General features: G+C 44.0%; 1 protein-coding gene across 1 annotated transcript in view; it reads left to right on the top strand.

Moving 5' to 3' along the window:
• FNDC1 (fibronectin type III domain containing 1) overlaps positions 1-16,650 on the top strand; it is a 47,201-nt gene extending 30,551 nt beyond the window's left edge. Inside the window, exons 15-19 of the mRNA XM_040599157.1 lie at positions 6,974-7,053; positions 9,761-9,790; positions 12,028-12,189; positions 13,258-13,380; positions 14,854-16,650. Coding sequence (XP_040455091.1) covers positions 6,974-7,053; positions 9,761-9,790; positions 12,028-12,189; positions 13,258-13,380; positions 14,854-14,969 — 511 coding nt within the window. The 3' untranslated portion in view covers positions 14,970-16,650. The remainder of the gene's footprint in view (positions 1-6,973; positions 7,054-9,760; positions 9,791-12,027; positions 12,190-13,257; positions 13,381-14,853) is intronic.
• Positions 16,651-25,014: the final 8,364 nt, after the last annotated feature.

The raw sequence follows: 25,014 nt of genomic DNA, 5'->3' as shown, positions 1-25,014 counted from the left end.
CCCACACCACTTTTTGCTCCTCCACTCTCACCCTGTCCCACATGCAGGCTGGAAGGCATTGCCTGTTTGCCTCAGCTTCCCCTGGCTGGGGTCCTCCGTCTCTTGTTTCTCTGCCACTTCCACCTTCAAGCTCCTCACCTCTTCACTGTTTTCAGTCATGTCTCCCTCTCCTGCTGCCCCAAGAACAGTGTTGAAGCCGGTGATAGTGATAGCTCTCCACTTCTTGTGCCCAGCGTCTCAAGGGCTCCAGGTCATTGCAGTGAAAGCGCCCAGGAGCCCTGCTGCCACTGTGCTGGCCACGCTCGGTGCAGGGGAGTTGGTGGGAACTGAGCTGCCAACCTGTGATACCTCTGCTGAGACGTACATTAACTCCAGGCTTCAGAAGGTCACAGTTTATCTGTATTTCAATGGACTTCTGTAGGAACAGTAAGGTTATAGGTTCATGCATCTACATGAACCTAGTAAGTCGAATGCTGAATATTAAGGTTCTGTTTTCAAGCAGGGAAGTTCAAGCAAGTGCTGTCTATTTCAAGCATGTTATTTCCCCAGCAATTTACTGAAGAATGGTATAATCCATTGGCCTTTGTTGTATGTTCTGTGGAGGCAATAAAGGCGTCATGTGGGGTCTGTATTAGAGAGGGAGGGTTCTTTACAACAGAGGAAATGTTTGTATTGGCCAGTCTCATTTACATTCTCCAAATCCACAGACTGAGTCGGTTGCATATTTTTTGTCTTAAAAGTAACTCCCTAACCACTGGGAAAAGACCCATGCCTAACTAAGAAAATATGGCGTGAAATCTAAAGTTAGTCTAAAAATTGTGTGTTTGAGTTGTTAGTGCATTTTATGAGAAATCTCTAAGTTGGATTTACTGTATGCAGATGCTAGTGATTTCTGGGTGTCCCATGAGGGTCTATTGGTGGTGTAATCTTGCAGCATGCACAGCGTATCAGAAATGGGTTGGCATCTTGGCAGAAGTAGCCCCAGAGAAGATTTGAAGCTGTCAACATATCCTGGAAAACATCTGCTTGGTGTTTAGGTTTTACAAACAAAATGGAAGTCTGTGTTTAACCCGTGTCATAAGTTTTCTTCCAAGGCCAGGTCTAACCTCATTTGAGAAGTGGAAGTTTTTCCATTTGGAAAACTCTGGTCAGCTTCAATGGGCACAGGAGCTGCTTCCTTGTGACATGTGAATGTAAATGCTAAAATTAACTTGAACCTTACTAAATCTTAAAAACAGCAGTCCTGACAATGTCCCTTCCCTAACCTTAATTCTCAGCCATCATAGAAAACTGATGGAAAGAGCTGGACAGCATCTGCTCAACCACTAAATCCAGTCTCCTGCAGTCACAAACATTATAAGCCTAATCGTAAATATTTCAGTCTCCTTCTTGAGCATGGGTAGGCTTTTTCCTGCCTTTTTACAGGAAAGCTGTGTCAGTGCCTGATGGGAGTGCCTGGATAGTCTCATGATTTAAAAAAACCCTGTCCTTTAGCACCATGTCTCCATGTGTCGTCAAATCTTCTTCCCTGTCCATTTGAGTTTTGTTCCCTCCAGGGATATTTTGATCCCACGGTGCCTGCTACCAATTCCATTGTTATACAGAGCCGTTCTGGTTTCAGCTGGGACAGAGTTAATTTTCTTCTTAGTGGCTGGTGCAGTGCTGCGTTTTGGATTTGGTGTGAGAACACTGTTGGTGGCACACTGATGGGTTTGGTTGTTGCTGGGTCGTGTTTATACTAAGTTAACAACTTTTCAGTTTCTCAGGCCCTGCCAGCGAGAGAGCTGGAGGAGCACGGGGAATTGGGAGGGGACATGGCCAGGACAGCTGACCCCAGCTGGCCAAAGGGATATTCCATGCCATGGGACATCATGCTGAGTATATAAGCTGGGGGAAGAGGAAGGAAGTGGGGGGATATTTGGAGTGACTCTGTTTGTTTTCCCAAGTAATGGTTACGGGTGATGGAGCCTGGCTCTCCTGGGGATGGCTGAACCCCTGCCTGCCCATGGGAAGTGGTGGATTAATTCCTTGATTTGCTTTGTTTGTGTGTGTGGCTTTTGCTTTACCTGTTAAACTGTCTTTATCTCAACTCCATGAATTTTCTCATTTTTCCTTTTCCGATCCTCTCCTCTATCCTGATGCGGGGGAGTGAGCGAGCAGCTGTGTGGGGCTTACTTGCTGTGCGGGGTTAAACCATGACAAAAGCATTTCATAGGTGGCTCCCAAATAACTGCTCAGGGCTCATGACTGGATCTTCTAGCTCTGGGGGCCAGATACACTGAAAATTTCTGTTTCCTTTGTGTATCTCCATTAAAGCAAAGCTGCCGTATTGTCCAACAAGCAGCACCAGCCACAGCTGGCTGCTGTGTATCACCAGAGCAGCACAAAAGAGGTAAGATGTCAATGAAACCTTTGTTCTGTGCAAGTGGTAGACCTGTGTCGTCCATACCTACCTCCCACCAGTTGTGTAGGAAGCTCCTTTTCCAGCTCTGTGCTAGTGTCTTACTATATTTGTTGTAAGTATTCATGATGGATGTAGTGCTAAGCCATTTTTGATGGAGGGAGACACTTTGCACTAGCCTGTGAATCTGCAGGCAGCTAAATTACGTGTTTTTCTTCTGAAGGGATGGTGCAGTTGTAGGAGGAGAGTTTCAGCCCCTGCTGCCCTCTCCATGTGCTCATGGGAGGAAACCTGCCTGTCCTTCCCAACCCCTTCTAGCCTTTTATTCCCCTCATCCACTGATCCTGCTGGATCAGCTCATCTCCTCCCCTTCCTGGACAGCGTGTGTGTCTCCCTCCCAGACACCAGGTCAGGCAGGCCAGTTCCCCTCCTGCAGGCAGCAGCCTGTACCCTCTGCACACCCATCCTGGCTCTCAGCCAGTGCTGATGGAGGTGCAGCAGCAGGCATTGCACCATTCCCGTGGCTGGCTTGTGGTTGCGGTGCTATGGCTCCTGCCCTGCCACCTGCAGCACATGCAATGGTGCCGCTGTGCGTCCCACAGCTGGCTGGCATGCCACCATCTCAGCCTGCCACTGGACAGGGTGTGGGGCCGCGGGTCCGTGCAGGCATGCCTTTGGAGAGGCTGGAAAAAGGATTTTACAGCTAATTTTTTTTTTAAAAAAACCAGCTGCTTCCCTAATTAGTATGCTGAGTGATTATCTCAATTTGTGGCTGTGAGTACGAGCTATTTAATTCGAACAGAAAGGAGACAACTTGAATTAAGTCATAAAATCATTTTGCTCTAAGTGACAGGTATGGTGATACAATTAGTCATAAAGTCTAAGTGAATAAAAATATTACATAGTCATTGCCCCATTAGAGTCTACTATGTCCTTTCTTGTCATGTCAGGAGCAGTGGTATATAAAATCTCAAAGGAGGTTTATTCTTAGGTGGAAAAGCTTTTTTCTTGTGTGTATTGAAAACGGAACAGTGAACAGTATTGCATCTGTTACATTCTGTGCCTGTCAGTAACAATTCATTGCAATTCTGCAATGCAGAAAAAAGGGTACTCAAAGCATGATGAATTTATAAATTATTTTTTTTTCCATTTTTGTTCATGTATTTATGTGATGAAGAACAGTTTAGTTATACTGATTTGAGATTTTCTGGCAAATTCATCAGCTGAAGGATTCTGACTAATGAAAACGTCAGATGTCTGGACCTAGAAAGGCTTTGGCAATTTCTTTTTTGTTTGTCATGTCTGAGAAAAAATATATCCTGACTGCATTGTTTTATTGACATTCTTAATACAGCAATCATAGCATCATCTATGTTTAAATCACAGGTCAGCAAGTCATGAGACCTGGCTCTCTTTCTGGCACAGCTAGAAGCTTCTTGTGTATATAAAAGCTTAGGAATTAATTTTCCAGTTTAGCAAAGAAAAATGTACTCATAACTTCATCCCTGTTTTTTTCAGACAGGCAACTTGAACAAAGATGTGTCCCAGGTGGGCTTCTATGTATGTATCAGGTCACCTGCACACATGGTTGACCTGATTGCATAGGTTATCAGTTCCTGCTCTTTGCATTAGAAAAACCTGCATGTTTTTCCCCACTTAAATAGGTGTGCGATGTTCTTGGGCTGCTCTCTTCTATTTCAGATGTGGATCATCGCACTTACGTATCTCACGGGAATGTTCTGAAGCTAGCATTAATGCACACAGATTAAGTGCATTGAAAGGGTTTTTCAGAAGGTGCAACTGTGTCTTAATTATACCTCTTTGGAAGCAGTGTGAAGACGGGCATCTATAGGGATGTTTTCACTGTGCTTTAAAGCATTATGGAAAAGATATGGGCTGTAAAGATTTTTCTCCTGCTCTTCTGAAGTAGTTAGACCAAGTGCTGGGCTAAGTTAGTACAGCTTCGTACTGTGTTGTGGCTGTTTCAGGAGCCAGCATGAGGAATTGCTGCCCTGTGGTCAGGCTTGTGCCACTGGCCCCTGCCTTGATGCAGGTGAAGGTGCAAGTGGGTGACAGAGGTGTGGATGGATGCAGGTGTCCCATGAGAGCATTGGCAACTCAGGGGATTAAAGCAGTTCTCAGGCTGCCGTGCTCTGCTCAGGTGGCCAGAAGTAGAGGAGCATACGGGAGGCTTTTTGCCTCCCCTGTCCTCTTTCTCCACTCATGCTAAACACTCAGAAGCTGTGGTCAAGAGAAAGAGGATTGTGCTAGGCATGAGCAAAAAGCATAGCCTTGCTAAATTGCGCTACTTAATGTGGTTTCTTTTTGCCACAGTGTGTATCTTTTAAAAAAAGCTGTGAGTCATTTGTGAACGTTGTGTAGTCATTAATTACAGGCAGAATTGGCTGCAGAAAGCAGGAGTGAAGCTGGTTTCTGGTGTCAGCTGTGGGACACAGCAGGGACAGGGGACATGTTCCCCATGCAGGGGTGGGAATGTGTCCCACAGAGGGTCTGACCATGCATGCAAGTGCTCCAGGTCTGGCACAGATAGGAGGTAAATCTCATGCCATGGATGAAGCCCAGAATATTTCAATTCCTGTAGTTTCCACATTGATCTCACCAAGAGGACCCGCCTGTAATTCTTTTGGAGTGAACAAGAAGATGTCCTGGCATGTACCCTGGAGATAACAGTCTTGCTTCACTGCAAAACCTCGTGTTCACATGACTGACACCCTCCTGCTGAAGAAATGGATGTTATTCGCATGCCTTTTCAGCCTTTTCATAGTGATTGGTTGGATTTCAAGGCAAAGCAGATCACTTTGCATGGAAAAAAGGCATTCCTTTTAATGAAAAAAGGTAGTCACCTTTGCCAAAGGGCTGGTTCGACCAGCCCCCCTCTGGTTTGCTATAGTGAATAGCTTTGTATGTGCTTAGGTGGTGCTTAGGCCAAAGAGGGTCCTTTCAGGAGCAACCTCCAGGATCTGCTCTGTGGCTAAGTCCTTGAGGAACAGATACATCTCATGGTACAGGACAGTGGACACAATAGAAATTGAGTGGCAGACTAAACCACAACAAAGTTCTTGCAACAGGATTGCATTGAATTTTCCTTCTGCCTGGTAGGCTGTAAAGCACGAGCATCTTATGTGACATTAAACCACGTTACGCACTTGCAACATCTTACGTTGCAAGGGCCACTGTCAGCTCTTGTGGACAGAGAGAAGAAAGGGGGGTGAAGTTTTTAATGTGGATGGTGTCCACACTTGGTGCAAAAACTGCACCAGGTGACAATAGCTGCCAGGGACATCAGACCACCTTTGCTATGAACCACACTCTCTCAGCCCAGCATGAGCCATGCAAGCAGAGCAACACCGGCAAGTTTCTGTGCAGGATAGGGAGACTTTTGCCACCGAGAGAAGCCTGATGGTTTTAATGGGGCAGGCTCACTTTCACCAGCTGAGGAGCATCAGGCCTGCCACTCGGATGGGGCATGGCCGTGGGAGGTAATTCTGTGCCCAGTGCCAACCATCGCTGCAAGTAAGCGCTTGCTTTGTTATGTGAATTGTCTATGGAGATGTTGGATGATTTGGATGTTTTGGAGATATCTGCTTTTGGGATGAGAGGCTCAATCAGGATCTAAATTCTATGTTGATATTACAGAGGCGCAGTAATTTATTTTTTTTATTAGATTCTTTACAAGAATGGAATTTAGCAAGCAGGCAAAAAAATCCAAAAGAAACCTAAACTCAGGCACTTTAAAAATGCTGTGCTGGAAATTTTTACAGTAATCTTCCATTCTAATTGGTTTCTGCTGGACTGGATACAAAGATGAAAGGGAAAGAAGAAAACATTAATCTGGGGAAAAAATATGTCAGGGTAGGCATCAACTAGAAATCATTGTATTTGAAATGAACAAAATATGTGCTTACACATATTCTTCTCTAGGGGTGAGGATAATTTTGCTTCTGTCGAGCAAATAATGGAGTTCTAGTGGCAAGTCATGAGTCATGTGCTTCGAGTTAAGCTTGTGATTGAAATACTTTGGGGGAATCAATAAGGCTACATGTGAAGCTTTCTCATATTACTCAAGTACTGTGATATTAATGCTGCTAGAGGTCAAATGCTGCTAGAAAGGTCAAAATAGCTTAGCTTCTGATCTCATATAAATCTGATCCGCTTTTAGGTTGCAGTTTACACCACTGCTTTCATAGGAGTTAACGTGGTTTAAAACAGTTTGTGAGATCAGAATTTAATTTCCTTGCAACTTTTTATTTTAGTCTATTGCTATTGGTTGTTTCATATGAAGTAGATGTAGTTGTGTGTGGTTTGTGGACAGGGATGATACAAATGAATGATCCAAAAATATGCATGGGAGCAATTGCAAAAAGAAGAAATTTATCTGTAACAGCCAGCTCATACCTGGCTCAGTATCCAACTCCATTTAACGCAAAGGACACCTGAACTCAGCGAAATTCTGCCGGTTTGGTTCTCACCCGGTCTTAGTATTATTTATAAATTAGTCATTGCATTGGAATCAATGTTTTAATCTTATTTCCCCCCTCTTTTTCTTTTCAGATATTATTTTAAAGTTCAAGCAAAGAATCCCTTTGGTTATGGACCTGTTAGCTCTTCAGTCTCGTTTATCACAGAATCTGGTATGCTTTGCTTTTTATTTTCATCTCAAAACTGAATTCCTAATAATAGATGTGGCAGGGCAATGACTGAAACCGGCACAGTAATAGTGGTGATTATCCTGAACTTGCTGCTTTGAGATTTCTTTTTTTACGGTTAATTATTTGTTTTCTGTAATGGTAGGAAAATAATATGCAATCCTAATGCCACTGTGAAAATATAAGTGACATTAAAGTGAGCTTCAGGGGAACAGGAAGTTGAATTTGAAGTACAAAAGACTATTAATGTTCAACAATACAGAAGCAATGGGAAGTTTAATGTCTTTGGTAGATTGACCAAACAATTAGTAAATTAGCTTCGTAATTGTGAACAGCTGAACAGTTGGAAGTGGTTGTCTCTGGAACAAATATAGGAAACAATTGTTCCATCAGACGGGCAAAGTTCTCCGTTCCGTTTTTGACAAGGCATGCTGCTCTTTCATAGGGCCAATAGTGCATTCAAGAGCAACACCCTCTACTAAAAATAGTATGTTAAATGAGCTATATTTACCCATGTTGTCGTCTTCTACTTCTTCTTCTTGTTCCATTGAGCCAGAGGCCAATGACTCCACTGAATAATAAAGAACAAATTTTTCAGTCTTTACTTGAGCGAAGATCCGTTGTCTCTTGCAGACTTTGCCCTTTTGATGACATGGGGTTTATGCAGTCTCTGCCTTTGCTCATTTGACTTCACCCTGTAGTGCTTGCTTCAGCAGCTCTGTTAAGAACCATGGAAATAAGTCTTCACAGAAGGGAGACAAAAATGCAAGATAAGTAAATGGTCCTGCATAACATACTCAGATTTTTTCTAAAGAAGTAAGAAGCTCAAGTATAAATCCAAGCATAATGTTTAACATTGGACAAATATGGCAGTGTGCCCAGGTGGCCAAGAATGCCAACAGCATCCTGGCCTGTATCCAAACCAGCATGGCCAGCAGGACGAGGGCAGTGATCACTCCCCTGTACCCGACACCGGTGAGGCCACACCTGGAACCCTGTGTTCAGGTTGGGCCCCTCACTGCAAGGCAGACACTGAGGTGCTGGAGCGTGTCCAGAGACGGGCAACGGAGCTGGGGAAGGGTCTGGAGCACAAGTCTGATGGGGAGCGGCTGAGGGAGCTGGGGGTGTTTAGCCTGGACAAGAGGAGGCTCAGGGGGCATCTTCTTGCTTTCTGCAACTACCTGAAAGGACGTTGTAGCGCAGTGGGTGTCGGTCTCTTCTCCCAAGTAACAAGCAACAGGACAAGAGGAAATGGCCTCAAGTTGTGCCAGGGGAGATTCAGATTGGATACTAGGAAAAACTTCTTCACCCAGAGAGTTGTCAGTCATTGGAACAGGCTGCCCAGGGAAGTGGTTGACTTTACATTCCTGAAGCTATTTAAAAAAACGTGTAGAAGTGGCACTTAGGGACGTAGTTTACTGGTGGACCTGGCAGGCCTGGGTTAACGGTTGGACTTGGTGATCTTCAGGGTTTTTTCCAACCTAAACTATTCTGTGATTCTACGCTGTATCTCGCAGGGAGTTTTGCTGATCAGCTGGCTCCCAGTATATGGCCCTGAATACCTACTTTTCCCATCCAAAATCAGCTGCCTTGTGAACTCTGTATTAGAGGTTACATCCACCAAATTTAGAGTTTTATTTTCAGCACAGATCTTTTGTTTGTCATGTGATCAGAGGTGACCTTCCAGCTACCAGAAGTACAAAAGCAGTTACTAAATCTGAAGCCAGATTGTATAGTTACAGTGATGGAATAGGTTAGAAAAGATAAAAATTACCAGTTCAGAGCGTTCTAGTGCAACTGAAAGGTTTGAGCTTATGTCAATAAAGAATGACATTGTAGGATCAAGCAGCTTATTGAAAATGTTCAATCTTACCCCTGGTAACTCACTGAAGAGAACAGAAAACGGTTGTTCTTTTTCATCAAACTATAAAACTCCCTGGAAGTTTTCTTTCCCATTGGTAGACAAGCACCATGCTTTGTTGTCACGTTATTTTGTGTACAATAAGGACTAGCTAAGAGATGAGAGGAACTGCAGTGTAATGAATACAGACAAACTAATGCATTAGATCATGTTGTTCTGTTATCCTTACTCCACACTTATTTCATCCTTCTGAATTTAAAAAAGAGAGTATTTCATACAAGAAGAAGCTCCTGAGGTAGTGGGCAGCGCTCCTTGTGCTGCCCAGGGTACTCCTGCAAAAGTTCTGCCACTATGACAAAAATCTCACATATTTATGAATAGCACTAAATAACTGTGCTAAACATGGTGGATGTCTGAGACCGAGATTTGCATACAAGAGCTAGGCTATGTTTCCTTTTGGAAGGTAGGCCTGCAGGTATAACTTACACTATATATTCGGAAGTGTACGGTCAAACTATCCTCCTACTCTGAAAACCTTCTGAGAAAAGGAAATCTGTTTAAAAGCTGGCTTTGAACTATGGTACTAATCTCAGCAGAGTTTTACAGTATCAGAATACAATCCTGTGGCAAGCTTCATCAACTGAGAAAAACAGTGAAATAATAAACACTCATTAGCTCAGCAAATTGATGAGATGTGTAAATCCCGTGTTCATAATGTAACTAAAGGCAGTTACTCTGCAACTGGCATTCTCGAGTGACACTGTATGTTTCATATGCTAAAACAAGGTTTGGAACAAAATACTAAGTTTTTTATTTATTTCATTCTTCTAGACAATCCACTCCTCATTGTCAGACCACCTGGTAAGTCTTATTCTGCTGTTCCTTTTGTGAATTGCATAAAACCTGGGCAAAACAGTTACAATATAGATGTTAGAAGCATTGTAACATGCAGTTTGAGTTAGCAGTTCTAAGCAGGAACAGGTAGTATAATTAATTGTGATAATGCAAAAAACATTTTCTGTCTTAGGACTCCTTATTCTGGTCTTTCAAAATATATCTTGTAGAGATATGTTAGAAGAAGCACTTGATTTTGGCCCATCTTTTGCTTGGTACAACAGCTTTAATTGCTAAGTAGTAAGCACTATATATTGCTTCTCTGTGTCCTTCAGTTGCCTGAGCATTGCTTGAACAGTGGGATCAGGCTTTCCTGTCTCTAGCTCATCTGTATTGATGATCGCCTTTATAAATACTAAAAAAAAAATCAACGACTTGTTATTGACCTGAATGATATGCCATGAAGCTGTTGAGCTCGCTTTGCATTTCCAAATTTGCAATAAACCAGTTCAGCCCCTAACCAGAAGAGCTGATTTCCTGGTGCTGGGACCAACCTTGCTGACATGTACATTGGTAGGGCAACCCCAGGCAGTACGTGCTCTTGAAAGAGATGCAGGAAAAAAGACCTCATGGTTATTACTCTCTGTCAGCTTTCCTAAGCAGTTCAAATCATTGGTTCTGGGGCTTTTTGACTACATGGTTCATGAAAACAGCGTCCAGTATGTCCCTCCCTTCTGTGTTTATTATGCTTGTTAGTCTTTTTTCCGTGTCCCCTCAGATGTCTCTGGTGATGCAGATACTGCAGAGCACACTGTGTCTCTGGCAGTCACTGTGGGAGGCCTCTCAGGGCGGTGGCCTTCCCATGTCCCCGGTCACCTTCAGGTTTTCTGCTGTCAGTTATTTTGTGGGTCTGTTCATGGAAAGGAGGTGCTGGAAGGTGATAGCTTTTGCGCTTGTAGTTTCTGCTTTGAATGGACAAAGAGAAACTATTTTTGTGTGGCTGCAGTAGCAGCGATAGGATAGACCAAGGAGAGGTGGCAGAGCTCTGGGAACTTGTGGAAATTAAAAGCTTCTGAACATCCAGCATGTCCTCTTACAGGACATGCTAAGTTTTTCCTTCAGGACTTTTGGAGGTGGGCAAAAGTGATGGACAAAAGCAGACTATGCACAGCAGTAAAACTGCATTCAAGACATAGGTAGTTTATTGTTTTATTCTAAAGAGAAAACAATGGCCAAAATCCTGCAGTCCTTTCACCATGTGACTAATTGCGTAAAGTCAGCCTGGTTACATTTGTGTCCATACTGGTGGAGTTTTGAGGAGTGCTGCTAAGTGACTGCTCCTCATGTGCAAGTGTTTGTAGGATTTGGTCCATGTCCCTAGTGAGAGGAAGGAAAAATGACTAACAGAAAAAACTTTCAATCTTGTTTGTAAACCACCTCAAAAGAGCGCAGTAAAAACAGGGCTTTGTGCTGTAGCTAGAGAGGAAAACACCAGTTACCACACTGGAAGCTTTTTGCGTGATTCTGTGTGCATTACTACAACAGCAATTTCAAGAGGAATTATATTGTCCTGGTTAGTATAAAGCAAACATTTAGGTAAGCCAGTAGGAACGTTTAGTCTTTTGCAATACAATTAAACAGTTTCCTCTGCAGTAGTGCTCTGGGTGGAGTTCCCCAGGAAAGGTCTCAATTGGAAACTCTGTCTGGTTTGATGCGATGTGGGAAAACAGAACAGAAAAGTACATTTCTTATTTGATCTTTTTAACCAAATAGCAAGGATAGACTTCACTTCATGTTACAGGCTGTTAGTCACCACAGAATTCTTAACATCTATTCTTTAGCAAAAGAGTTAAGTATTGTGCTTAGTGTTAAAATGCAATGATGGTATTTAGGTGGTGTCACTCTCAGACTTAAGATCAGGCTCTGTTGAGAAAAGAAACTGAGTGTCACTAGCTAGAGAAGATGTCTTACTAAAACCAGTGAGATTGTTTACTTAAAACTGGGGTTCAGTACATGAAATCATAATTTTAAAATCATCTTTACAGTTACTGTCTACTGCCTAGAAGGGATTTAATCAAGTCCCTTGTTTTTTAATTTTTATTTTGTATTTGTGCTTGAATTAGTATTTCCAGATGTCAAAAAGTCAGGCATTAATCTGCTGCAGCACATCTTTTAAAACATATTTTCAGATGTTAACCTCAGCAAAACTCTAGACTGAAATGCTGAAGTCTGTCCTTAATGCTGATTTATTTTTTTCCTTCAAGGTGGTGAGCCTATCTGGATCCCATTCACTTTTAAATACGACCCCACCTATTCAGACTGCAGTGGCAAGCAGTATGTGAAACGGACTTGGTACCGCAAGTTTGTAGGAGTGGTTCTTTGCAACTCCTTAAGGTACAAGATTTACCTCAGTGATGACTTGAAAGGTAGGCACCAAGATTCATTTCCTGATATATGATTATTTGTGATCTCCATCTTCTTGCTTTCTTCACCTCATCTGTGGAAGAATTGTGTGACAGCTATCTGGGAGTCCTCTCGAGAAAGTCTGATGTGATAGCTGAGCTGCCCTGCTTTTGTGTTATGCTCACACCCTGGGCATTAGCTTTCAAGCAGAACTCTTTAGACAGAGAACAGGAGGAAGTTTCCCTGGAAAAGCCTGTGTGTGCTTGTATCCTGAGAAAGCAGTGTGCTTTGTACTGTGATAACAGAGTGCTGCTCCTCACACGTCTCTGTGGGAAGTCCTACACTTGCTCCAAAGGTTGGTGAGCCCCAGCTATGCATGGTCAGACAGAGCAATACACCCTAGGGATCCCTAGGGTGGGCTGAAGTGGGGAACAGTGAAGGGAAGGCTGGTATTACAGCGGCTGGGTGAGCACTACTCCTAAGAGTTAACAGCAGCTCATATATAGATGTATTTGCTGAGAGATAGTGAACAAAATTTTCCATATTGTTGATCTGTGGTACTGGGATTATCTCAATGGCTTTTCAGATTATGCTGATTTGTTAATTCTTATTGCAGTGCATCGGTATAGTTTAAAGATAGTGTTTGAATATGCAATAAGAAACAAACAAGGACTGACCTTCTCTGTTAGAGAAGGAGAGCTCCACAGTTTTTAGTTTTCATTTGAGACTGCAATCAAACTAATGGTATTGACAATCAGAGCATTTCTTACTTTCTCATGACATACTGAAATGACTGGTGTAGTTGGAAGTCCCTCCGCCTGTCACCTGCGGTGCAGTGCCCATGGATTTGCAAAATGGGGATTTTTGTTTACGGAGCTGTAACCCATTTCTGTTTTCCATAATTTGTCCTTCCATACTGCCAAGGTAGCATTCTCCCTCTTTCCAGCCACAGTTTGTTAATTGGTAATAAACACTGTGTTTGTCAATGTAATATTTCTTCTGCTTTCTCCCACATCTATTTTCTTGGTGGTAAAGTGCATCCCAAACAAAAGTAATACTGAGTCACATAATCTGTCTGTATCGCTCTTCAGACACCTTCTACAGCATTGGGGATAGCTGGGGAAGGGGCGAGGACCACTGTCAGTTTGTGGATTCACACCTGGATGGAAGAACAGGACCTCAGTCGTACATTGAAGCCCTGCCCACTATCCGAGGTACGGCAGGGTATGGCAGTGGGGGAGCGGGATGCTGGCCAGGTGCTTGTCAACCCAGCTGTAGGATTAAGGGGTAGGGAGCGGAGCGCGGACTGGGGCTCTTTGTCCCAGCTGCTGGCAGCTCTCTGAGGTGTCAGGCTGATGCAGTAGGCAATGAGGTGATGTTGTACTCAGGCCTAGCTGAACAGGTTATGAAAGTCCCAGAAGGGCTTGTGGGTGTTGATAGAGAGAAGACGACAGAATGAAAGAGAGGGGCATATAATACAAATAATTTACAGGAACAAAATGTAAAAAAACAGAAAGAAAAAAATTGTATAGGTTTATGAAACCTTTCTCTTAATTATAAGACCTGCCTCATTGAATCAAGGTGCAAAAACTCTTCCACATGCCACAAAGGTCCAGCTACATCTTTGCACATGTGGCTTTTGCAGACAGTTTCTGACCAGTTCATTCAATGAAAAACACATAGGAGTATGTCTAGTGATGTAAGGTCAGACTGCAGGACTTTTATTCTGGCCTGGTCAATATCTCCCTCTGAGTAAAAATTTTCACCTTGAAGGAGTTCCTTTGAGTAAACTCCTCAGCTCACATAAGCCAAGAGGGGGACGGCTTGCTTCGCAAAATGAACCCAATCATGAAAGTCAGCCAATCTTTTCAATAAGTCTATTGATTTAAATAATTCAGTTAGCTTTAAAGGTTTCTAGGTCAAATTATTTGTGGACATTCATTTCATGGTGGCGTTACCAGGAAGAAACTGAAATAGTCACTAATATTTATACATCACTGGGAAGCACTGCATTTCTCAGTTCAAAAGAGGGATGATTAATCCAGATGTGTATTACTAGGTCTAGGAGACAGAGATAGAGAGCACACAGAAATTGTATTCTTGGCATAAGACGTGAGCGTTTCAGATATTCCAATGCACGAGCTATGCAGAGAAGAATGCTGCACCTCTCCTAATGCTTTAAGCAGTCACATTCTTTCTGCAGATGAAGAAAAAGGGGGAGAAAGGCATAACTCCATATTCACTGCATGAAATGATACCTTTTTGTTTTGTGCAAAGCTGATTTTTGTTGATAGTCTCTTGAGCCCTATAATACAATTTTTGCTCCGGAGTCATCTGTATATTTAAACTGACGTACAAACTTCATAAACACAGCTGAAATATACCCACCTTTTGGAGGGAAATGCAGAAGCGCTCTGGCAGACCACAACATTACAGAATAGTTCAAGAGATTTTGAACAGTAAACCCAAGGAAAACTATAAGAAATATAAAGAACCAGTAGTAAATCATTCAGGAAAGATCTAGGCCAAATACCAGGGCTAGCAAATACCCTTTTGAAAGAGCTCCCTACCAGACAGCTTCTAAGTTTTCATTTGGGCTGTGGGATTGACTCTTGCTGCCTCTGTTACTTTTGTTAAATTACTAGGTCTTTGTTTTGAAATGCAAACGGGTGTTTTTCTCCCAACAGGATATTACCGCCAGTACCGTCAGGAGCCTGTATCATTTGGGCGCATTGGATACACAACACCCTACTACTACGTGGGCTGGTATGAGTGCGGCGTGCCCATCCCAGGGAAATGGTAGCAGTCTGCTTTCCTGTCTTAGGCAGACCGTGCTTTTCAAATGATTCCTACCAGAGGACTGTGAGCAACTGATTTGGAAAAGAAAATAAAAAATAAAAAATGAGGCAAACCAGTGGAAACCAGCTGCTCAAGAAACCCTCATGAAGCCAAACATGGTTCCTTTACCAGCCTAGATCTGTGGTGCTGCTTGATTTCTGCTTGGAAGCAGGGACAGGGTATAAGTTTGGTGTCCTACCTTCCTCCTCTGGGTCTTTAAGGCACAGAGAGGCAGTTGCAGTGTGTACAACCTGTGAAAACTAGAACTGTTACTAGTCATGAAAATTTGGAAGTTTCTTATATCTTGCAGAATGACCTAAGCATGCTGTGCTTGCTTAATGGGATACTAAACTGCCCTTTGCTGCCTGCTGGGGCTCCCCTATGCAATTGTGCCGTGTAACTGGCCGCCCACCAAAGGCAATATACTCTCCTGAAGACTTCCCCTGTGGGTTCACCCACTGTTGGACTCATCACCAGGTCACAGTGTAAATTCACTTTGAGATATATATCTCTATATCTATATAAATACAGTACTGTACATCTGCAGAAGTACTGCTTAGGGATGCTGAGATTTTCTTGTTCACTAGATAAATATGTTTGGAATTTTTATGTAAAAGGTGCTGTTAATTCTTTGAGATATTGCTATGCACAATATATTAACCAAGGAAAGAGCTGTATTCTTCTTGTGAGTACTGTTGGTCTAACATTTGAATTGTTGATCAAAGACCTGTGTCCCACTTCCTTGACAGCCTTTGGACTGGACGTTCAATGGGAATTTTCCCCTCTATCCGTGTTAGAGTGGCACTGTGAAGTCCAGCAAAAACACATATTCAGCAGTTTATCAGCATCAGTTAAACTTTCTATCCTTTACTAGTTAAAAGTTTTAGTGGAGCTTTTCTTCAATCTATTACATCTTATTTGGTATGTTATTTATTCCTTGTCAGTATCTTTCACTTCACTGTGTGGAGGCATGGGATAAGTAACTTGCAAATTAGAAACTGCTTTTAACTTATTTTCCCTCCAAAAAGAAACCCAAGCCACCAATGCAAGAGTCAGCTAGTAGGAAACTCATTTGACTTTGATCCGTCCTGAAGACAAATCGGGATACACTTCCTCTAAAATACTACCGAAATGTCTTCTATCCAGACCAGAAAGCAAAAGCTGACATGGGTGAAAGGCATGATGATAATTTTTAGCAACCTTTTTTGGAAGCTTACGATAACATAGGATTTTAGTAGTCCTTCTGGGCAATCTAGCGTTAATATTTACTTAGTAATTTTCATGGTCTTACTGTTTCATGGTAACATCTCAACAGCCTTTGCGCCTGTTAGTAAGACTCCCCCATTCTGACGGCCTGGAAGAGTAGCAGTATACCTGGGGGACAGATCCAGTCTCTGCTCCATCCTCTCACTCTCATTCCAGCTCACGTGTAGTACAGGTCTAATACCTTTTCAGTTGCTTCCTGTAGTTATTGTTAATTGTCTGGGGACAAAAAAGGAACTAAAGTGATTAAAAGAGCATTTTATTTTTCATGGTAATTTGGTTTTTAACATTTTAATTGTTCTCACATACTTTTGCTTCAGTACAGTGCCAAATATATGGTCTCGAAGTATAACTTTTTTCCCTAATAAACCTATGATACATGGTGCCATTTCTATTTCATCCTTTCTGGTCATCTGTGTCAAGTAAATTGACAAAGTGATTAATTGCTAGCTTTCAAAAAGTCTTCCTTGGGAAAGGAGCAGGTATCGACTTTTTCTAAGGGTTTGGAAGTATGTGAGTGTGTTGTTCCCTTTTGAAGGTGGTTAGCAGGTAGCGTGGAATTAACAAGGGCAAATCATGCCTGACCAGCCTGATCACATTCTTTGTTGAGATGGATGGCTCTGTACACCAGGGGAGAAAAGTGGATATCATTGACTTTGCCTTGAGTTAAGTCTCTTGGTGTGTTCTCCCACTAGTGAAACCAGTAGCGAAACTGGTGGGATATGGCTTGGATGGCTGGACTTGAAGGTGGATGCAAAATCAGCTGTGTCGTGAGGCTCAAATGGTTGTGATCAAAAACAGTGCAAAGTCCAAATGACAGCTGGTTACAAGCCACCCCAGGGGCCAGTACTGGGGCCAATACTATCTAACGGCTTGGACGATGGGATTGAGTGCATGGATAGAGTGCACCATCAGCAAACTTGTGGCTGATACTAAATGGGGGCTGGGGAGTGGTTGACGTGCCGGAGGGCAGAGCTGCTCATCAGAGGAACTTTTATAGGCAGGAGAAATGAGCTGTCAGGAACCTCGTGCAGTTCAGCAAAGGGGTGAGAAGTCCCACACATGGGATGGAATAGCCCCTGGCAGCAATGCAGGCTGGGGTGACTGTCCAGAGAGCACCTTTGCATGAGAGGACTTGGGAATCCTTGTGAACAACAGATTGAATGTGAGCATTCCAGAGATCCATTCCAACCTGAATTATTCAGTGACTTTTTATGATTCTAGAGGAGGCATCCAATAATAAAATGTTTTTTTTTCTTTTATTGAATCAAAGACACGCCTTGGTCCAGAGCTCAGTATTTAACACATGTGAGTGGAAATTGTGCCACTGACGCTGTAAAGCAGGGCCTGGTTTCACCAGTCATGGTTTAGCCTACTGCTTAAAGATGGGTGTTCCTTCTCCACAGCCAATGCATTATACATTTTCACCTTCAGACACCACAGGTGGGTTTTGATTTGTTCATCTGCAGAGACGTGGTTCCTTCGTTCCCTGCTGGAAATACCCTTGGGGTGGGACAGTGCCATTCAAGGATGTCACCATGGGTGAAGAGCGGAGGACATCATTTTTTCTGCAGCCTCAACTAGGGGGTGCTGGGGGCAGAGGTGGAGGGCACTGCACATTGTTCTCCTCCAGTGCAAATCTTAGCTGGGGCTAAACTGAGCCAGGGCAGAGTCAGGAGTAGGATACAACAGGGGAACAGATGAAATACAACGGTGTGCAGTCTGTTCCCTTCGCTTGGTCTGGGCAAGTCCTCTGTGCTGTCTGAGGTGATCTGATTGACACGTTTGCGTCCTTTGCCCCATGCGCAGGATAACACATTATCATGGTAATAGGTGGTTCATTGAAGAGATGATACTATTTTTGCTCTTTGTTTATCTAAGAGTGGTGGGATTAAAGAGGGAACTAAGGCCTTGTGGGTCAGGAAAGCTATTCCTATTCCCATCGAGATCCTCTCTCCAAGGCCCTGGCAGTGCCCTGACCAATGGGCTACCCTCCCCTTTCCTCCCCCCTTTCCCTGCTGTCCCTATGACACAGTGGTCCTGCTGTGCCACCACAGGAGAAGCAGCGTGCCTGCTTGGAGGTAAACCCCATCTTCACTGAAATAGCTGTACAGCTTTGTGACTGTGCTGTGTACCAGGGGACATCATGTGGCTCTGCATGGTGCTAATGGGAGAGGGACGGGTCTTTCCCCCTGTCAGCTCTCCTCCCATGCCCCCCTAGCTGGCAAAGCCACATCTTCATCTGGCAAGCCCCTGGTGCCAGCTTGGAGAATGCTGTGTCCGTTCAGACACTGAGGGGTGTTGCACCAACCCTCCTTTCTTGTTGGAGCGATCCTTGAGGGAATGGTATGGAGGAGAGGGCGGATCCCCACAGAGGGACAATCCACACAGCTTGTGCCTGCATTGCTTCTGGTCCAAGCCTCTCCGGGGCGGAGGGATGCCAGGGTCCTGCCTGGTGGGGAATTGTACAGAGCTGAAAAAGAAAGGGAGAAAAACACAACAGGGGAAGGGGTGGGGAGGAAAAGACAGACGAAGAAGTCGCTTGAAGCATTGTCTGGCCCTGGTCAGTTCCAGATGCTAATCTCTGATCACTGTACCATATTTTTGTGAGAACTGGGATTTCTGCCTCAAAGGCAGCAGGAACAATTGCCAGCATGTGAGAAATGCCAAGGGCTCGTGGGGGCAGCCAAAGCCCAGCATGTGGACCCAGGATGCGAACAGAAGAGCTCTTTGGTGATGAAGGAAGCACTGGGTGTTGCTTGGAAAGATAATTGAAGGCCTTTGCAGGAGGTAACCCAACCCACTGAACAATGTGAAATGCTTCTTGTGGTTCCTCCCTACAAGAAGCTATATGGTTTCTGTCCCCAAAACCGATGTCCTTTTTTCTCACCAGGCAGATGTTACTCGTGTGAAGAGCTGCCTCCCTCCAGCAGAAGAGAATGAGGTAAATGCAGAAGGGAATGAGGTAAATGCTGCAGCAGCCCGGTTCTCCTTCCTAAGGCGAAGCTGACATCCATGATGTCTAAAAACTCCCACCCCTGGAGAGCAGCCAGTCTGCCTGAGGGCCCTTAGCTGGTAACATTTGAAAACAAAGCCATGCCTTGTACTGCTGCTCCTATTCTCATCATGCTTCTATGTCACATAAAGCAGGAAGCACTCCCGCAGGACTTGTGCCACATCACCCTGCCAGCTGCGCCACAAAGTCAGTGAAAAGTGTGGCCCTGGTGGGAATGAGCACCCAGAGCAGCGTAAGGCCAGAATCATAGCTGAGTGTGATAATCATGGTGTCAGCATTGGGAAGTCATGTCAAAGGCAGCAGCCTGGGGGCCGGGTCCTGGGGTGCTAACAGCTGCCGTAACTCCTCAGTGCCAGTTGTGTCACCCAGCTCCAAACGCAACCTGACCAGCAGAAGAAGAGCTGGGGGAACCTCCACATGGCAGGTGCCGAGGAAGCGCATACCTGCAGCAATGAAGGTCAGCCACAGGCTGAGCTGCGTCAGGAGGGGCACAGTCAGTGGGCTCAGTGACGTACTTCGCACTTCATCGCAGGGGAGCCTGCACGTGGAGTGCTATTGGCAAGTACAAGGCAAGCTGGAGTGGATCAAGGAGAGGGTGACCACAGTGGTTAGGAGACTGGTGCACAGGATGTACGAGGACTCGAGCGCTCAGTTTCTTCAGCCTCGGGGAGGGAAGGCTTGGCCTGCAGTGGTGGATCTGACTGATACCTTCAACAGCCTGATGGGATCGTAAAGAAGACAGAACCACACTTTTCTGAGACACACACAGTGAAAAGATGAAGGGCAATGGACACAAAGTGCCACACAGGAAATTCCAATGAAATATCAAGAAAACGCTTTTATCATGGGGGTGATCAAGCACAGGGACAGCAGCCCAGAGAGGTGTGGAAAACTCCATCCCTGAAAGCGCTCATAACTGGCCTGGGGAGGGACACAAGTACCCTGATCTAGCTTTGATGTGGGCCTTGCTTTGAGCAGTGTGTTGGACCTGACTTCCAAAGGTTGTTCCAACCTGAAGAAGCATACAAGTCTGTGAGTAACATCAATCACTGCATCATGCAGCCAGACAAAACCAGAACCAAAATTTCACAGAAGCAAAGTGCAAAACTCCAGGAAATTTTCACAGTGGATTTATTTATTTATTGGACAAAAATGATCATAGATGCACAGAATGGCTGAGATGGGAAGGGACCTCTGAAGGATCACCTAGTCCAATCCTCTCTGCTGAAAACAGGGTCAGCTACAGCAGGTTACTCAGGACCATGTCCTCTCATGTTTTAAATACCTCCCAGGATGGAAACTCCACAGTCTTTCTGGCAACCCGGGCCAGTGTTTAACCACCATACCACAATATTTTTTTTCTCTTTTGTTTAGATGAGATTTCCTGTATTTCAGTTTGTGCCCATTGACTTCTCTCCTGTCACTGGACACCAAGAGCCTGGTTCCATCTTCTTTACTCCCTGCATCAGAGATAAGATCCCTTTTCAGTCTTCTCTTCTTCAGGCTGAAAAGTCCCAGCTCTATCAGCCTTTCCTTATATTAGAGATGTTTCAGCCCATCATCTTTGTGACCCTTACTGGACTTTTTCCATTATGTACATATCTCTCTAGTACTGGAGAGCCCAGAACTGAACACAGAGTGCGCTAGCTGTGGCCTCACTGGTGCTGAATACAGGTGAAGGATCAACTTTTTGGAAATAAACACCTTCATTTTAAAAAAATGCCTCTTTTCTTCTTTTTTTCTTTTCCCTAAATGGAAGTTTCAAGCTGGCACCCAGATAAAAGCATGACCCTTTGTGAGGAAGTGAGGGAGGCTGTGAGGGCAAGCGAGGGAAGGAGTGTAGTCTCCTTGACTCCCATGAAGAATTTCTGACCTTGGTTTCTTCTTGTGAGTAGTTCCTGCACATGCTTTCCAAATGTGACTTGTGCAGCTCACAGCTGCATCTGAGGATCAAGTCACACATGAACGTTGGAGATACCCTCATGTTTATGCAAAAAGCCTCTAGATGGCAGGAGATGCTATTTGGCCAGGCCTTGCAGCAGGCCCCTACAGCAGGGGATGCGTGACAGGAGTGCAGATGACATGTACATTCAGCGTTGCACACACATAGCAAGAAAATTGTTTTAATGAGAGCACAGTTTTTGTTCAGGAGCAGCAAACTCCATTCCCAGGTCTCAGAGAGAATCTCTAGGAAGGAGTCCATCCTTCACAAGGCAAAACTTGCCATCTGTTATGTCTAAAGCTTTGGAAGGTTATAAGTAGATACAGACAGAGTGCAAATACACAATGTGCTTCTGCTGTGCTTTCTCAGGAGATACTTTTCCTAAAATTAAGGCACTGTGATTTTCCCGAGAGTGCTGTGGGCAGCAAGAACCAGTTTTATCTCACAGTAGGAGTATTTTTACATTTACATTTTACAGACTATTTCCAGGAGGCTTTCAAACTCCTCTTGAATGTAATTGCAATTGTGTTTCTTCCTACCTAATTGCTTTCCACACTTCATCTTTCTGAAGGTCTTTGTTCTGCGAGCTACAGATCCTTTTCATCCATTAAAAATATGGGCTGTGTTTATTTAAACTGCTAATAAAATCCCCATAAGCTTTTACTGATTCTCCATTGCTAACCTCCATTTGTTCCCTTCATTGACCTTCTCCCCTCTGTAACTGGAGATTCTTTCTTGGAGCTGACTGAAGCACTGATTATATCCTGAAAGTATAGTCTAGGGTATGTCCAAAAATGCTTACAATGGAGCCCTCAGAGGTTGGTATTCCTCCCTGGCACCCATGAACATCATCTGTCTTGTCCCACTCCATGTCTTCTAGCAGATGTTTAACCTGCCTTGTCCACACATTTCTCTCCTGCCATAAACAGAGGATATGTTAATGCCACAGCTCTGTAAGTCCTCCTAAAACACCAGTAGCAGCTTTTCCCCCTTCTCTCTGGTCAGTAGCATCATGAGGAAATGAAATGGAGGCAATAAAATACAGGAGAGAACCTGGGACTGAAGCTTCCCCACTCCTCTGGCTCACCCGGCATCTCTGTCTTCATGCTAGCCCCTGTTCTGCCTGGCCCAGGCTGCAAAACTTCTCCTGTCTGAGCCCTTCTTATGCTGCCCGTGGGTGTCCCTACTGAGCAGGAGTGCTGGCGTTGTGTTTCTTGCTTGTGGCGAGCTCATGGGCTGGACTCAGGCACTAGTGAGTCACCTCCTCCTTCTAGGTTACATGTGCCATCACACTGATGAGGATCATTTTGGCCAGTCTTCAAAGGTCAGTATTCATAGATCAGCTGTGGAGAGGAGGGAAGGTGCTGCTCCAAATGGCTCCTCAGAGCATCCTGGCTGCCCTGCTTTTTGGTTGGGACAGCCTTGAGAAAGGCAGAGGCCAACTGCAGAGCTGAACCCCTCATCCCGCCAGACCTCCTTGGGCAGATGCTGGGAGTCCTGGCCCCCAGGGAAGGACAGGGTGAGAGCCCAAACCTGTGTGACATGGTGACCCATACAGGCGGAGCTGCCTAAAGGCATGAACAGACAGATGAGAAGCTGCAAAGAGCGAATACACTATGTATTTTTGTCTTCTCTACCAAAACAGCAATGTAAATAGAAGTCAGCTGAGGTCATGTTTAGCTTATGCTGCTAATCAGCAGTGAACAAACAAAAGAAAACGGTTCCAAGCTGTGACTATGTTACCGTTTCCTCTCCCTGAATGTGAGGAAAACCAAGACTTACAAAATGAAGAGTATTGTCAACACTGGCTTTAGGCAAAGTAACCTAAACAAAACTGAGAAGTAACTAACCAGAGTGAGGACTCACCCATTAATTCCAAGTAGCACTATGTTTTTTTTTACCTCTACTGTTCATCTTTTGGTTCTATCCTACTCTGAATGTTTACCTTTCAAAATTGCACTGATAAGCTTGTCCACTGTACTGCATCAGCCTGGGCTCCTTCACAGTGTCCATGGCCATGCTGCAGCCTATCGCCTTTCCTCCCAGGTACTCTACTAGTCCTCAGTCTACAAAGGCTCAAAACTGATCTTTTCAACGAACAGCATAACTTTCAAGGTGATGGGGAATCTTCCTGTGGTGGGAAAACTGGTGATTCCCAGCTTTGCCACTTGCTTTTTGCACAAAAATGGTCTAAGTTAGGTTGGAGCTTCTTATAAATGACCGGCCTCTTCCCAGTTACCTTCACTGCTGCTGCAGCTCTCATTTTATGTTTTAAGGTAATACTATTTTTTCTGGATTTTCAGCTGTAGTGCTAGAAATGTGCTTTAATATCTTTTGTTGCAGAAAAATCTCCTTTGGTTTCTTCCTTTTGAAACTTTCATTTGAAAATTATTCTGAAATCATATGTGTTGAGAAATCTGCTTGGAATGTTTTTCTTTAGAAGTCCAAAGGTTCAGAAACAAGAAAAAACGTGTTGCACAGTTAGTGAATTCTTGTGTATATCTGGAGTGTATTATAATATTGTATACATCAATCAATATATCACATCATATTCAATTAACCTGGATTGAAAACAGGAATGCTTCAAAGAGCCATCTTATAGGATACAGAGAACAAAAGCTTTGTAAGGATGGTTTGAGTTGCATTTGAGGAGAAAAATACATGGCATTGAAGCATATAGTGGATGTACAACACGTTGCTATATAGCAAATTCCTAGTGAGTCTTAGTGATATGCTAATGTTTCTAACAAGGGGAATAAGTATGTATTAGGAGACTTATGATGCTTCTACATTTTGCCCGTGACCAAGTTTGTGTCCCAGGACAGAGTGAGGGCATGGGCTTGCTGTCATGCTGAAGACCCACCATAACACACTTCTGCAGACTTTGCAAGGTTATTGGGCCTGCTTTAGAATCCCAGCAGCAGGAGGAAAGAATGGCCTCCTTAGACAAGAGAAAGACACACTAAATGTCAACAGTGGGAGAGCGACATAGTGCATGTGAAATCTGCATGCAGGTTGCAAGAACTCGGAAAACTCTGAAAAAAATTGGAAATTTGTCACTGGTCCACCTACTGTGGCCATCTCAAGAGGCTGGATGTCCCTTGCTACTGTCAGTGACCCCAGACAGCTTGGGGTCAGTTCAGCTGTCGATGAAGCCATCTCTGGAGTTTTGCTGTATAAGAAAATTCCCTGATAAATACTATCCTTGTCTTAATGTTGTTTTATGCAGTTACAGAAGTATAAAAGGGACCTTCTGGAATCTGCACTGACTCCTGATGCTTCACAGGGCTGGACTCAAATAGATAACTTGGGGATCTCTCAGTGTGGGTCAAAATCTGGCCATGGGTTTCTCCAAATTTCACTGTCCCTGGGAGATCTGTGCAGTGTGTAGTAAGCCCTGTTATAGGGAAATCTCCTTGGTATGGAGCCTTGTTGTCAGTCCTGTGTCTTTTCCACCACCTTTTGTTTCTGTTGTCATCACTGAGCCTAAAAAAATTTGTAAAAAGCCACTTTGGTACAGGATCCACATATTTCACACACATGGGTGTGTAAACCTTTTTCAAGGCCTCAACTAACAGCAAGAATTGCAGGTTTCTCCATCATTTGGCTACTCAGGGTGTGGGTTAGCCAGCTGCTAACAGCTGCAAGGAAACAGACTGGAGCTGGAGGCTCCAGACCAATGGGTTAATCCCCACGTCCTTCCCTAGATTGTAATAGAAACCTTTTAACTTCCTGAAAATGCAAAATCTGCCTTCTGAAACCTGAGGTTTCCTATTAAAAAATAGCATT

The sequence above is a fragment of the Falco naumanni genome, chromosome 6 (assembly GCF_017639655.2).
Source record: "Falco naumanni isolate bFalNau1 chromosome 6, bFalNau1.pat, whole genome shotgun sequence".
Classification (NCBI taxonomy): Eukaryota; Metazoa; Chordata; class Aves; order Falconiformes; family Falconidae; genus Falco; species Falco naumanni.
The sequence above is the reverse complement of the archived record's forward strand: the minus strand, read 5'-3'. Positions and strand labels throughout refer to the sequence as shown.